Source organism: Staurois parvus, unplaced genomic scaffold (genome assembly GCF_062004578.1).
Source record: "Staurois parvus isolate SC_StPar_1 unplaced genomic scaffold, SC_StPar_1.0 ptg000151l, whole genome shotgun sequence".
Taxonomy (NCBI): Eukaryota; Metazoa; Chordata; class Amphibia; order Anura; family Ranidae; genus Staurois; species Staurois parvus.
The window spans coordinates 16,918,046-16,930,458 of NW_028317947.1; the positions used below are offsets into that span (position 1 = coordinate 16,918,046).

General features: G+C 44.1%; 1 protein-coding gene across 1 annotated transcript in view; it reads right to left on the minus strand.

Moving 5' to 3' along the window:
• PPP1R9B (protein phosphatase 1 regulatory subunit 9B) overlaps nt 1-11,794 on the minus strand; it is a 50,602-nt gene extending 38,808 nt beyond the window's left edge. The window contains exon 1 of the mRNA XM_089674535.1: nt 10,383-11,794. Coding sequence (XP_089530661.1) covers nt 10,383-11,531 — 1,149 coding nt within the window. The 5' untranslated portion in view covers nt 11,532-11,794. The remainder of the gene's footprint in view (nt 1-10,382) is intronic.
• Nucleotides 11,795-12,413: the final 619 nt, after the last annotated feature.

Below are 12,413 nucleotides of genomic sequence, written 5' to 3' on the forward strand. Positions count from 1 at the left end.
TATTGTTGGACACACATTTCACAATTGCTTCTTTCAAGCAATTTTCTTACTGTGTTTAAATCCTTTAACTTAACCTGTGTATATTGTATAATCAGATTATAAAAGGTGTGTGAAGGGGCAAACAGAAATGAAGAGGCATGAGCCATTGCATGTATTAGAGTGGGATTTGGCAATCCAGATAGTAGTGGGGTATGAGTCACAGGATATAATAGAAATTGATGAGGCACTGCGTTTAATAATGAGAGATGAGACACTGCTTGTAATAAAGAGGCATGAATCATTGTATGTAGTAAAGAGGGTTGAGACACTGCATGTAATAAACAGGACTGAGACACTGCATGTAATAAAGAGGGCTGAGACACTGCATGTAATAAAGAGGGCTGAGACACTGCATGTAATAAAGAGGGCTGAGACACTGCATGTAAGCAAGAGGGCTGAGACACTGCATGTAATAAAGAGGGCTGAGACACTGCATGTAATAAAGAGGGCTGAGACACTGCATGTAATAAAGAGGGCTGAGACACTGCATGTAAGCAAGAGGGCTGAGACACTGCATGTAATAATAAGGTCTGAGACGCTGCATGTAATAAGGTAGGAAGTGACACTGCATGTAATAATGAGGTCTGAGACGCTGCATGTATTAGAAATAATACAGAGAAATGAGACACCATGTGCAACAAAGATGGATGAAACAGTGTTTAATAAAGAAAGATAAGGCACTGCATGATAGGCTTCATTTTCACCACATGCGGTGTGGGAACGAATTAAAAATCACACATTTTTCTGCACCGAACATAACCTTACTGCCCTTTTGCTGACCCACATTGGTGCCATTAATTCTTAATTATTATTATTATTATTATACAGTATTTATAAAGCGCCAATAGTTCGCTCAGCGCTGTACATTACAAAGGGGGACAGAACATGTGACAGAACAATACCAATACAATGCAAAACATGAGGGGATCGAGGGCCCTGCTCTTTCAAGCTTACAATCTAGGAGGGAGGGGATGGTGGCACAGGAGGAGATAGCTGTGGGGGATGGAGTGGTAGGAAGAGTGGAGGAGGTCGGCAAGTTAGCAGGGGGCGGGGTAGGCTTCCCTGAAGAGATGGGTTTTCAGGGTGCGCCTAAAGGAGAGGAGAGTAGGTGATAATCTGATGGGTTGGGGCAGGGAGTTCCAGAGGATGGGTGACACCCTGGAGAAGTCCTGGAGGCGGGCATGGGAGGAGGAGACCAGGGAACTAGAGAGAAGGAGGTCTTGTGAGGAGCGGAGTGTGCGTGCTGGGTGGTACTTGGATATTAGGTCAGTGATGTAGTTCGGGGCAGTATGGTGGACAGCTTTGTACGTCAGCGTTAGGATTTTGAATTTGATCCGTTGCGCAATCGGAAGCCAGTGGAGGGATTGGCAGAGGGGGGTGGCGGAAACGGAGCGGTTGGAAAGGTGAATGAGTCTGGCAGCCGTATTCAGGATGGACTGAAGCGGGGATAGCCAGCGGCGAGGCAGGCCAGTGAGGAGGGAGTTGCAGTAGTCGAGTCGTGATATGATGAGGGAGTGGATGAGCTGTTTAGTGGTTTCTGGAGTTAGGAACGTGCGGATTTTGGCGATGTTGCGGAGGTGGAGTCTGCACGAGTTTGTTAAAGAGTGGACTTGGGGCTGGAAGGATAGGTTGGAGTCCAAAATGACACCAAGTACTCTGGCCTGCGGGGCGGGTTTGATGGTGGCGTTGTTGGACATGATGGAGAAGTCAATGGGGGGTGGTGTCCGGGCTGGAGGGAAGACAAGAAACTCGGTTTTGGAGAGGTTCAGTTTAAGGAAGTGGAGCGACATCCAGTCTGATATGTCGCTCAACAGGTGTGTGATTCGGGCGGAGACCGAGGGGGTGAGGTGGGGGGTTGAGAGATAGATTTGTGTGTCGTCGGCATAGAGGTGGTAGTTGAAGCCGTGAGAGTGTATGAGTTGGCCAAGGGAGGAGGTGTAGATGGAGAAGAGAAGGGGCCCGAGGACAGAGCCTTAAGGGACCCCAACAGAGAGGGGGAGTGAGAGGGAGGTGGTGGCATTATAGGTAACGCTGAAAGAGCGTTGTGACAGGTAGGATGAGAGCCAGGAGAGAGCAGAATCTCTGAGGCCGAGGGAGTGTAGTTTTTTGAGGAGGAGGGGGTGGTCGACTGTGTCAAAGGCCGCAGAGAGGTCAAGGAGTAGGAGCACTGAATAGTGGCCATTAGCTTTGGCGGTTAGCAGGTCGTTGGAGAGTTTGAGTAAGGCAGTTTCGGTGGAGTGTAGGGGACGGAAGCCGGACTGTAGGGGATCGAGGAGGTTGTTGTCGTTGAGGTGAGAGCATAGGCGGGCGTAGACTAGGCGCTCGAGGAGTTTAGATGTAAATGGGAGCAGGGAGATGGGTCTGAGGTTGTTCGGGTCATTGGGGTCCATCTTGCAAATGTTATGCACATCTGCACACGCCATAACACAAGGTATCACAGTACCATGCGTTATGGTGCAGGGCAATTTTAAAAATTATTGCGTCACTTTTTTTTTTCGCTTTTCTCACACAGTCATTGAAATGAATGGACTTCCCTAAAAAGTGATATGCTGGACCTCTTAGTGTGAATTGGCCCTAATAGAGATGGATGAAGCATTGAATGCAATAGAGTGGCGCGAGCCACTGTATGTCATGGAGAGGAATGAGGCCCTGTGTATGATAGAGAGACACAAAGCACTGTTGGTCATGAAGAAGTATGAAGCACTGTATGTCATGGAGAGGAATGAGGCCCTGTGTATGGTAGAGAGACACAAGGCACTGTTGGTCATGAAGAAGAATGAAGCACTGTATGTCATGGAGAGGAATGAGGCCCTGTGTATGATAGAGAGACACAATGCACTGTTGGTCATGAAGAAGTATGAAGCACTGTATGTCATGGAGAGGAATGAGGCCCTGTGTATGATAGAGAGACACAAGGCACTGTTGGTCATGAAAAGGTATGAGGCACTGTATGTCATGGAAAGGAATGAGGCCCTGTGTATGATAGAGAGACACAAGGCACTGGTGGTCATGAAGAAGTATGAAGCACTGTATGTCATACAGAGGAATGAGGCCCTGTGTATGATAGAGAGACACAAGGCACTGTTGGTCATGAAGAAGTGTCATGGAGAGAATTGAGGCCCTGTGTATGATAGAGAGACACAATGCACTGGTGGTCATGAAGAAGTATGAAGCACTTTATGTCATGGAGAGAATTGAGGCCCTCTGTATGATAGAGAGACACAAGGCACTGTTGGTCATGAAGAAGTATGAAGCACTTTATGTCATGGAGAGGAATGAGGCCCTGTGTATGATAGAGAGACACAAGGCACTGTTGGTCATGAAAAAGTATGAAGCACTTTATGTCATGGAGAGGAATGAAGCCCTGTGTATGATAGAGAGACACAAGGCACTGTTGGTCATGAAGAAGTATGAAGCACTGTATGTCATGGAGAGGAATGAGGCCCTGTGTATGATAGAGAGACACAAGGCACTGTTGGTCATGAAGAAGTATGAAGCACTTTATGTCATGGAGAAGAATGAGGCCCTGTGTATGATAGAGAGACACAAGGCACTGTTGGTCATGAAGAAGTATGAAGCACTGTATGTCATGGAGAGGAAAGAGGCCCTGTGTATGATAGAGAGAGACACAAGGCACTGTTGGTCATGAAGAAGTATGAAGCTCTGGAAGTCAAAGTGACAATTCAAGTACAATGCTGCAGTGCAAAAATAGATGGTGACTTCAGGTGAGCCCCGGTGCATTTTATGAAAATGCAGTATGACTGCAATTTATTGCAGCTTATTGCAACCTACCTTGAAAGCAGCATTGGCACATAGAAAAAACTGTTTTCTTAGTGCCCTTGTGGCCAACTGGCGTTGGTCAAATGCAGAAAAACGTTAGTCACCGAACATAGTTTGAATTGGCCCTTATGGGGAGATGGATGAATCACTTGTTCATGTTCAGTGTTCACAAGTCATGATGCTTGGCTGCCATTCAAGTTCTGATCTGCAAAGTCCTTCAATTGACTGTTAGCTTTTTGCATGACTTATTGGCTCCCTATACCCTTGATGACCAAAGCTGAGCAGAAAAGATATAGAATATAATGTGTAAGAATTTCAATGCCACAATCCGAAACAGGTTTATTGAAATAGAGTGATATGTGAAATGTCCTATGTTCTTGGAAATAGGCGACAAACGTTGGGCACATCCTCCATATTTATGCCTTGTACTGCGAGGTGAACATTTCCACATGACAAAATGCGATACTAGTTTGCATAAGACGTCCACACTGTGTGTTTACTGGTGACACCACTTTATCTTCGACATCACAGCTTGGAAACCACAGCCTATCACATGATAATACATACACTTCCTTTCTGTTGTTAGCTTAGACTACGACTCTACAGGCTCTCCTTTTTGTAAGGTTACCATCCTATACTACGAAGTGCAGCAATGCATATCGATCAGTCTGATTGAAATTGGCTTGGTTGCTATGGGCAACCGTGATTTCTATTTGAACATTTGTCTTTGCTTTGACATAGTGAACCAGTTATAATATAGATTTATGAATGAAAGGTATAATAGCGGGAAGACTTTGTGTTGCCCAGAATCCTTATTTTATCGTCAAACCTGGACTCTAGTTAGAAGATAGAGACTTGTGGGTTTACCACTTTTACGGTTGCAGAAGAACAAAAGGGTTCTCAACAGATAGCTGATCACTGGAATACCCTAAAATTCATTTTGGGTTGCCACTGGAGTACTCATAATATTCCCATTGGTTCTATTCAGGCTTTGTGGAGGTGTAGGCCACATCCTGGCACATGGATTTCCATAGAAACTCTAAGGGAGACTTTTGAGTAACAAACATGCTGACAGGAGAATTTCTTGTTGCCCTCAGCAGCCTATTAGTATCTGTCAGGAAATACACAAACTGGTTTCTTCGGTCACTCCAGGACATAAAAAATAATGTAGCCAGCATTTTAACGGAACTAGACCAATCTCTGCTAATCTGGTATAAGAAACAATAACAATGTATCAGTCAGCATTAACCTTGAGTATAAATACTCAATCCTGCAGTCACATAGTAGCTGAGATACAACATAAAATAGCTCCGCTTGGGGTCCTTTTGTACGGGTGGCCTGATCAGATCTGCCTTCAGTTTTTCAGGTGGATCCAAGTGGAAGCTCCATACTTGTAATGAGTAGGCGGCTGTAGATGGGCATTTACCTTAAAGACTTCCAACGTTCACATACTGCATATTGAAATCTGATATTTATTCGATTGCACTGGACCTATAGAAGTGAAAATTCATTCTGAAGGCTCTACCATAAGGGGCTTTTTCCTTTAAAGAAGCAGATCTGTGATAGTATGGGTGAACCCTATTCTGCTCTTGCTACCTCTCTGATAGCGGCAAAGGGAGTGCTCAACAGGGTAATTTTTGGATGTGAAGCGCCTGGTACAAAAGTTTATTTCTCTTAAAGGTCTTTTTGAAATGTTTAATGGGTCAAGAGCATCAGATACATCCAGAAAAGTCAAGACATACTGCCCATGCGACGTTTTTGGAAGTAATCAGACATACTGTAGATGTAAAATATGCAAATAGTCATCTGTATTTGAACATACAAAAACATGACATGAAAACATCAGATACAACCAATGTGTTTCTGGAGAAAAAGCCTCCTTCTTCTTCAGGACTTGACCAGTTGCTGTTAATAGAATCATAAAAGAATGCACAGAGAGACCTGTGTTTGATGAAGACTAGCATGTCCTGATGGCCCTAAAGGTAGGGATTCTATTTATACCAAATGCTCAAGCCCTGTTCAAGGGGGAAGCTTTTTTCTCCTGAAACGCGTTGGCCTCATTTGACACTCTTAACCAGGGGCGGACTGACCATTTGGAAACTCGGGCACTGCCCGAGGGCCCGGGGTCAGTAGGGGGCCCCATGAGATGCCCCTGGTACCTTTTTCATAGGCTTTTTTGAGTTTGGGCAAGGACACAGGGGCCCCATGATCTCCTATTGCCCGGGGCCCCATGAGTTGTCAGTCCGCCCCTGCTCTTAACCATCAAATGTTTCAAAAAGGTCCTTTAGGTAAGATGAACTTTTGTATCAGTTGCTCCTCCGTATGCATCCAAGAACAGAGATTTAAAGGGAACTTTAGTTGGCTGCCCATTATAACCCTTTGAGAATGCTAATTGTTTGGCTGTCGCTGAGCCAGAAAGTACTGAGGCCATTGGATCAGCTTTGCAGCCTTTTCAGATGAGGTGGTCAGTATGGTCAGCAAACCTATTTCATCATTATAAAAATCCTATATAAATCCTGTATAAAAATAATAATAATAATAATAATATTTACAGGTACACATAGCAGTTAAAGGGAATGCGTTTTGTATACTTTTCCTTTCATTGATTATGTTCAGGGACAAAAAAAAAAATAAAAACATAAAACTATTTTATCATTTTAGTCAAGTAAACATGACATATCCAATATGAATGATTTATATCTACTTTTAGTATATCACACCCACATCATAAAAAATCTTTATACTTTTTACATTGCATGTAGGAAGTTGTAGTCCCACAGATGAAAACCCATCAGCATTGTGAAACCATAAAAAAGTATAGAAACGATAGACCCCCGGCACAATGTTTTTGCACACACTGACCTCTTTTTGTCTTCTGAAGATATACTATTCAGATTTAAACATGTTCAGAAAAACATTTATTTAAATGGTCAGTTGATCGTAGTGGAGCCTGGTGGGCTGAATTATCCGCTAACTTCCAAAATGAAGACTCTAATATCCCCCATGAGAGACTTCAGCTTTGTTTTCGCCTGCCTTGGAGTCTTAGTCCTTGTGCTAGAACAGGGGGTGTTCAGATGTTCCTCCTCCATAATACAAAATAAAAAACCCAGCAGTGAGAGTGGGCCTGCTCGTAATTGCAGTAGCTGATGTGCAGCCTCCAGAGTTTACTGCCAGATGGAAGGAGCAGGTAGGTGGTTTAAAAAGAAGCTGTCAGTTCTACAAGGTACAAGTTGTGGGAGCTTGATCCTCACTTCACTGCCTGGTGAGTCACTAACCTGGAATAAGCATGCTACGGTGCAGGCCTTCAGACTTCACCCATTGTCTCTTTGGTCCACATCAGCAATGGAGTTAGGGCCATGCCAGATGAGCAATGGTTACCATCTATCTTTTCTTGTGGAGTTGCTCCCTAGTTGGCCCAACCAGCAAGACGCCTCTACATTGCTTACAAGTGTAATTTTGCAGTGTTCAGGGCCAACGAGAGAGCAACACTCATTAGGGAAATTGTTTGCTTAACCTTCGTGTATTTGCGCCTTCCTTTGTCACCAACAGCAGAATCACCAATCTTACATCAGTTTAAGGGCCATGTCATATGAGCGATCCTGTTGGTGGTGACAACTTGCCAGCAACAGCATCACTAAGAGACCACCTACCTGTTTCTTTGGGTTTGCTCCCTCACTAGCCGGATGTAACTTTCCTACTGCCTCTGCACTATGCAAAGTCTGATTAATTTGCTGAAACACTTAAAAAAATCCACAAACTTCTAACATAGTGCCCGAACCCCAAAAAAGTCTACAGGAGCCGTATCTGTACTTTTTTAAGGCCAATTTGGAAGCTTTTGGTGAAAAGGGGTGCGGGTATCTGTACACTGCCGATTGGGACATGCACCAGTGCAAAAAATGTTTAAAAAAAACTGTTTGGCAGAGAGGGGGTCTTATATTAAGGCTTAATGGGCAACATAAAAAATACACAGTTCCTTTAAATTACATACTTGGGGGATGCCCTAAAACTGCATGTGAAGTGGCGCACCTGTAGGATGTAACCCAACAAAAGTCCCTATGTGACGTTTCTGATCCCTGGCCTGCTTACATTTGTAAACAAAACAGGCAGGAAATCCTGGTTTACGTCAATGACCAACTATGGTCATGACCATATCTGGCCAATGATGTCAGCCAGGTACCAAGACCTATCATTTGTGACGGGAGCCTGGTAGGAGATGATTGCCATGCAAGGGTCATCGTGTTCATGATGTTAGGGCATTGCTCATCATAATTGACATTGGAACTATATAGCTGGTGATTGATGTTGGATTTACATTATGGGGCATTTTTTTAAAGATTTATTTTAAAGGTGTCTGCTTTTATTTACTATCTAACTTTTAATGAATGAACAGCAAACTGCAAACAAATTGGGTTTGGGTTGAACTTATACTTGACCTTGGTGAAGCTCTTTACTAGAAAGAGAGGTTTGGCAGTGGAAGTGATTTCTTGGAAATACGGTAAGTGGTAGGCTTTCCTTGGTGATATGGTGCCAGCAGAAGAATTGCTTGTTTGACATGACCCTAAGGACCACAATGACCTTTTTAGAACTTGCATAGTTACAAGAGTCATGAACAGCAGCCTGCATTTTTCAATGCTCCCAGAACCACTTTAAGGCCCATACACAGGCTCTTTTGCCACTAGTGATGCCTCACCAAGATGCAACTGCCAATTTACCTATTGGACATTACTCTCTTACCAAAACACTACAGAACCTTGACCACTAGCAAGGCAGTAGAGTCACAGTGATATCCAGCTGCCTTGGCTACACTGCAGGAGAAGGTGTGTGAACCATTAATAATTCGGCCACTAATGAATGAAACTCTAGTGTGACTTTGGCCTGATGGCATAAACCAGACATGGTTTTGCATGGACTGACCAGGTAGTTGTGTGTAAATGTCATTGCTCAGCGATCCTCTCAACAATAAGCAGCTTTGAAAACCAAGTAAAACCAAGTCCTGGTACACAGTCCAGTTCCAGCTTTCGAGGACCCCTTCTGATTGTTCAACATGTTCTTTAGGGTGATAATAAGCTTCACAGGCATTCAGAAGTGTTCATAATTGCTCTGTGAGATGTATCAACTGGACAGAACATTTCCCTGTGCTTAGGCCCAAACCCTTCCTCTGTTATACCAAAACATGAAAGAACCACATGCACACTACTGGCAGTGTCCAGCAAGGAATACAGTGGGTCCTGACGGATGGGTCACTAGTCAATCTGGCCACTGTTTTGCAATAATTTCTCGCAAAAGAGCTGTTTCTCATAATGAACAATCAGACTTCATCTTTCACCAATCAGACTAGTACCATTGATTGCTTCGGGATGCCTGGGTGATGAGCATAGACATCATAATCTGTCACCTTTGATCATATACCAAAAAACACTATGTTGCTTTTTTTTTGTGGTCACCTAGTCATCATGGAATACTATTTAAATCCAAAACCTAGGACAATTTTAGACATGGAGGGACATGCCTGGGTGCCAGTCGGCCGTTATGCTTGCTGCATTTTTCATACTATTATTGCATTATGAAGTAAACCCAATGAAATGTAATGTATAACGAGCTCTACATTCATCTTTGCAGCTGTGTCATTGTACAGGAATCTCTATATCATTGATAGCCCCAATAACAGGAAGCGTGGGGGGTAGGGGGGGTGGGGGAGACTCTCCCCCCCCCACACCCTACCAGCCTGCCACTGTCCCCGCAGCAGGAAGTGTCAAACAGACACACACTTCCTACACTCAAACAGCTCAGTGTGTTGTACAGTAATGAATCCGAGAAAAACACCAGCTCTGCTGGAAGGTTTGATCTCTACATAGACACCCAGACAGAAGGACAAGCAGGCGGACAGAAGCCACCACTGCTTCTCCGTCAAATTCTATAGACTACCTATTTAAGGTTTAGGTGAGGTCCGTATATTAAACATCAGTGCTATCATGATAAGGAGCTTGTTTGTGTCAACAATGCCAACCCAGATAGATCTCCATTTCTTGCTGTCATGGAGACTCAGCAAGGCTAGATGCCTTGACATACATCGAGTCTTGGTCTCATTGCAGAGGACTCTGGGAATTTATGGCCTATATTCCAAGTCGGAAACACACTCTTGAGCCTCTCACGTTAATTGCTGACATGACAAACATAATGATGTCGGAATTTAGTGCTTGTCTACACGGAGGGAGGGATTTTGGTTAAACCGTACCGTTTTTAAGCATGATAGAATAACAACAGGCCATTGCAAAAAAGGACCGGTTTGGTGCCTAGTTGGCCAACAAGACTTCTTTAGGTTACCTTTTGGTGGATCCATGTAAAATATCCAAGAGAAGAAAAGAATTTACTTGTCTTGCAATGTTTTAAAATCATAATATACGGAAGACTTAATTTAAGTGAATGTTTAAAATAGGTATTTTGCATACATTTTTTAAATTTTCGACCATATAACTAGATTAAGCAGTGAACAGATCATGTCACTGGGGTTCTATTGTCTGGTACCTGAAATAGTCTAAGAAGTCTAGTCGTAGGTGGCTTACCTTAATGGGGGCTGTGCTGAACCGTATTTTCCGTGATGGAGCAGGTTCCTCCTCCTCGGAGAGGCCCTCAATCTCCTGGCAACTGGTGACCGGTTCATAAAAACCATCCTCGTCTTCATCCAAACCACTGCCCCCTGAATCTTCCCCTAGTCCACTATAGGCACTCAGTTCTATTACTTCAACCTCGGACCAGTCTTCCCGCTTGTAGTCTTCATCTGCGGCTTCTGCTTCCACTTCTTCCTCTAGCTCTGTTTCTCGCGCCGTTACCCCCTTAGCTTCTGTCCCACCATTCTCAGTTGCGTTGTTGACAGGTCCTTCATCTTTTGCTGGTTCTGCCTCCTTAACCACGTCGGTTTCTGATTCACCACTTTCTTCCACTTCCACTGGCTTGATTTTACAAACCTCCTGGACTGCGTTTGGCCTGTGAGGAGCATCTACGGTTTTAGCTGTGGGTTTCTTCTCTTCGGTGGCCTTGGTTGCTTCTGGCTGAAAAAGTCTTGTCCTGCGGCCAGCTGGGCCTTTGAGAGGAACTTTGTGAATGTTATTGCGGAGGTCAGCGTTCTCGAAAACTGCGCTCAGCTGGCTGACCGTTGGTGAGACGGCATCGGTGTCCAACTTGTCAAGGGACTCTGTACTTCCACCGAACCTCACCACAACATCTAGTTTTCGGTCCTGGAAGCCACCTCTCTCTTTACGCAAGAAGATCCTGTTGGTGGTCTCCTTCTCTTGTAGGTTCCTCTCAAACACCCGGCGTGCCTCTTGCAATTTAGAAGTCGGTCGGTCTGCCGATGCATCGAAATGGCTTACCCTTTCGGAAACACTAGTTCCTAGCTTCAGCAGGGCGCTATGGTTGACGTTTTCATTCAGACTGCCGGCCCGCGGCAATGTCAGTCGGGATGGCTTCTCTTTTGGTTTCCCAGCTTCGTTTTCATTACCTGCTGGACCTGTCCCCATCTGTAGGAACATGTTCTTGATGCGGTGCACATTAGAACCATATTTACACCTGGATTTGCGCGCTTCTTCGGATTCCACCTCCGGCGCCCCATCTTTGCCCGTGCGCAGCTTTTGCACCCCAACCTCATAAGCATTTCTATGCGGTGAGGAACTCCTGGTTCCCCCACTTGGGGTCTTACCCTCCGTCTTCATCATTTTTGGGATGTAGGACGTGGGTACCCAGATCTCTCCTCCTCCTCTCCCTCCAGCCTCCTCCTGTTTTTGTGTCTGTCACATCAAGACCGGAGCATCCTTTCCGGTGTGTCACAAAGCTGTGAGATGATGTAGCCCGGCTATGGAGCACCGTTATCAAACACAGTCCCCCACCATGTCACTGGAGCTGATGCATCCTGGCCTAAACTAGCATCACGAAAAGCAACATCCTCCTTCCTCCTTTCTCTGTGTGACCCCCCCTCCTCGCTCTGTATCACTCCCCCTCTTTTGAGCTCTCCCTTTTTTTCCTGCCTTCTGCAATCTGAAAAGGTTTCCGCAGGGTCCTATAGAGAGATGAATTGCTGGAACGAAACAAAAACAGAGAGGGAGGAAGGGATTAGAGAAAAAAGAGTGATCCATCTGTCAAAATGTATTAGAGGGCTGGCAGAGGAGAGTGAATAATCGTTTAAAGTGACAAGACAAACTGGAAGTGCAGATATGTGCACACATACATAAATAAATAAATAAATTAAATAAATATATTATATGCAAAAAAAAAAATTATAATAATATATATATATATATATATATATATATATTGTGTATATATATATATATAAATATTTTTATTTTTTTTTATATTTTTATTTTTTGCAAATGATTTTATTATGCATTTTAATACATTATTACTTTGACACTTTAATCCCTTGACGGGGGTGCTATTAGGTATTAGGTGCGATTGATTACTGCACAATTTTACTAATCTGATGAGCCATCATATTTGTTATACCTAAGCTGCTAGTAAGTTTTTGGATCCAGGGAAGATAACCAGAAGAGGGGACAGCATTCAAACTCCAAAGAACCCTTACTAGGTTCCACACCCAA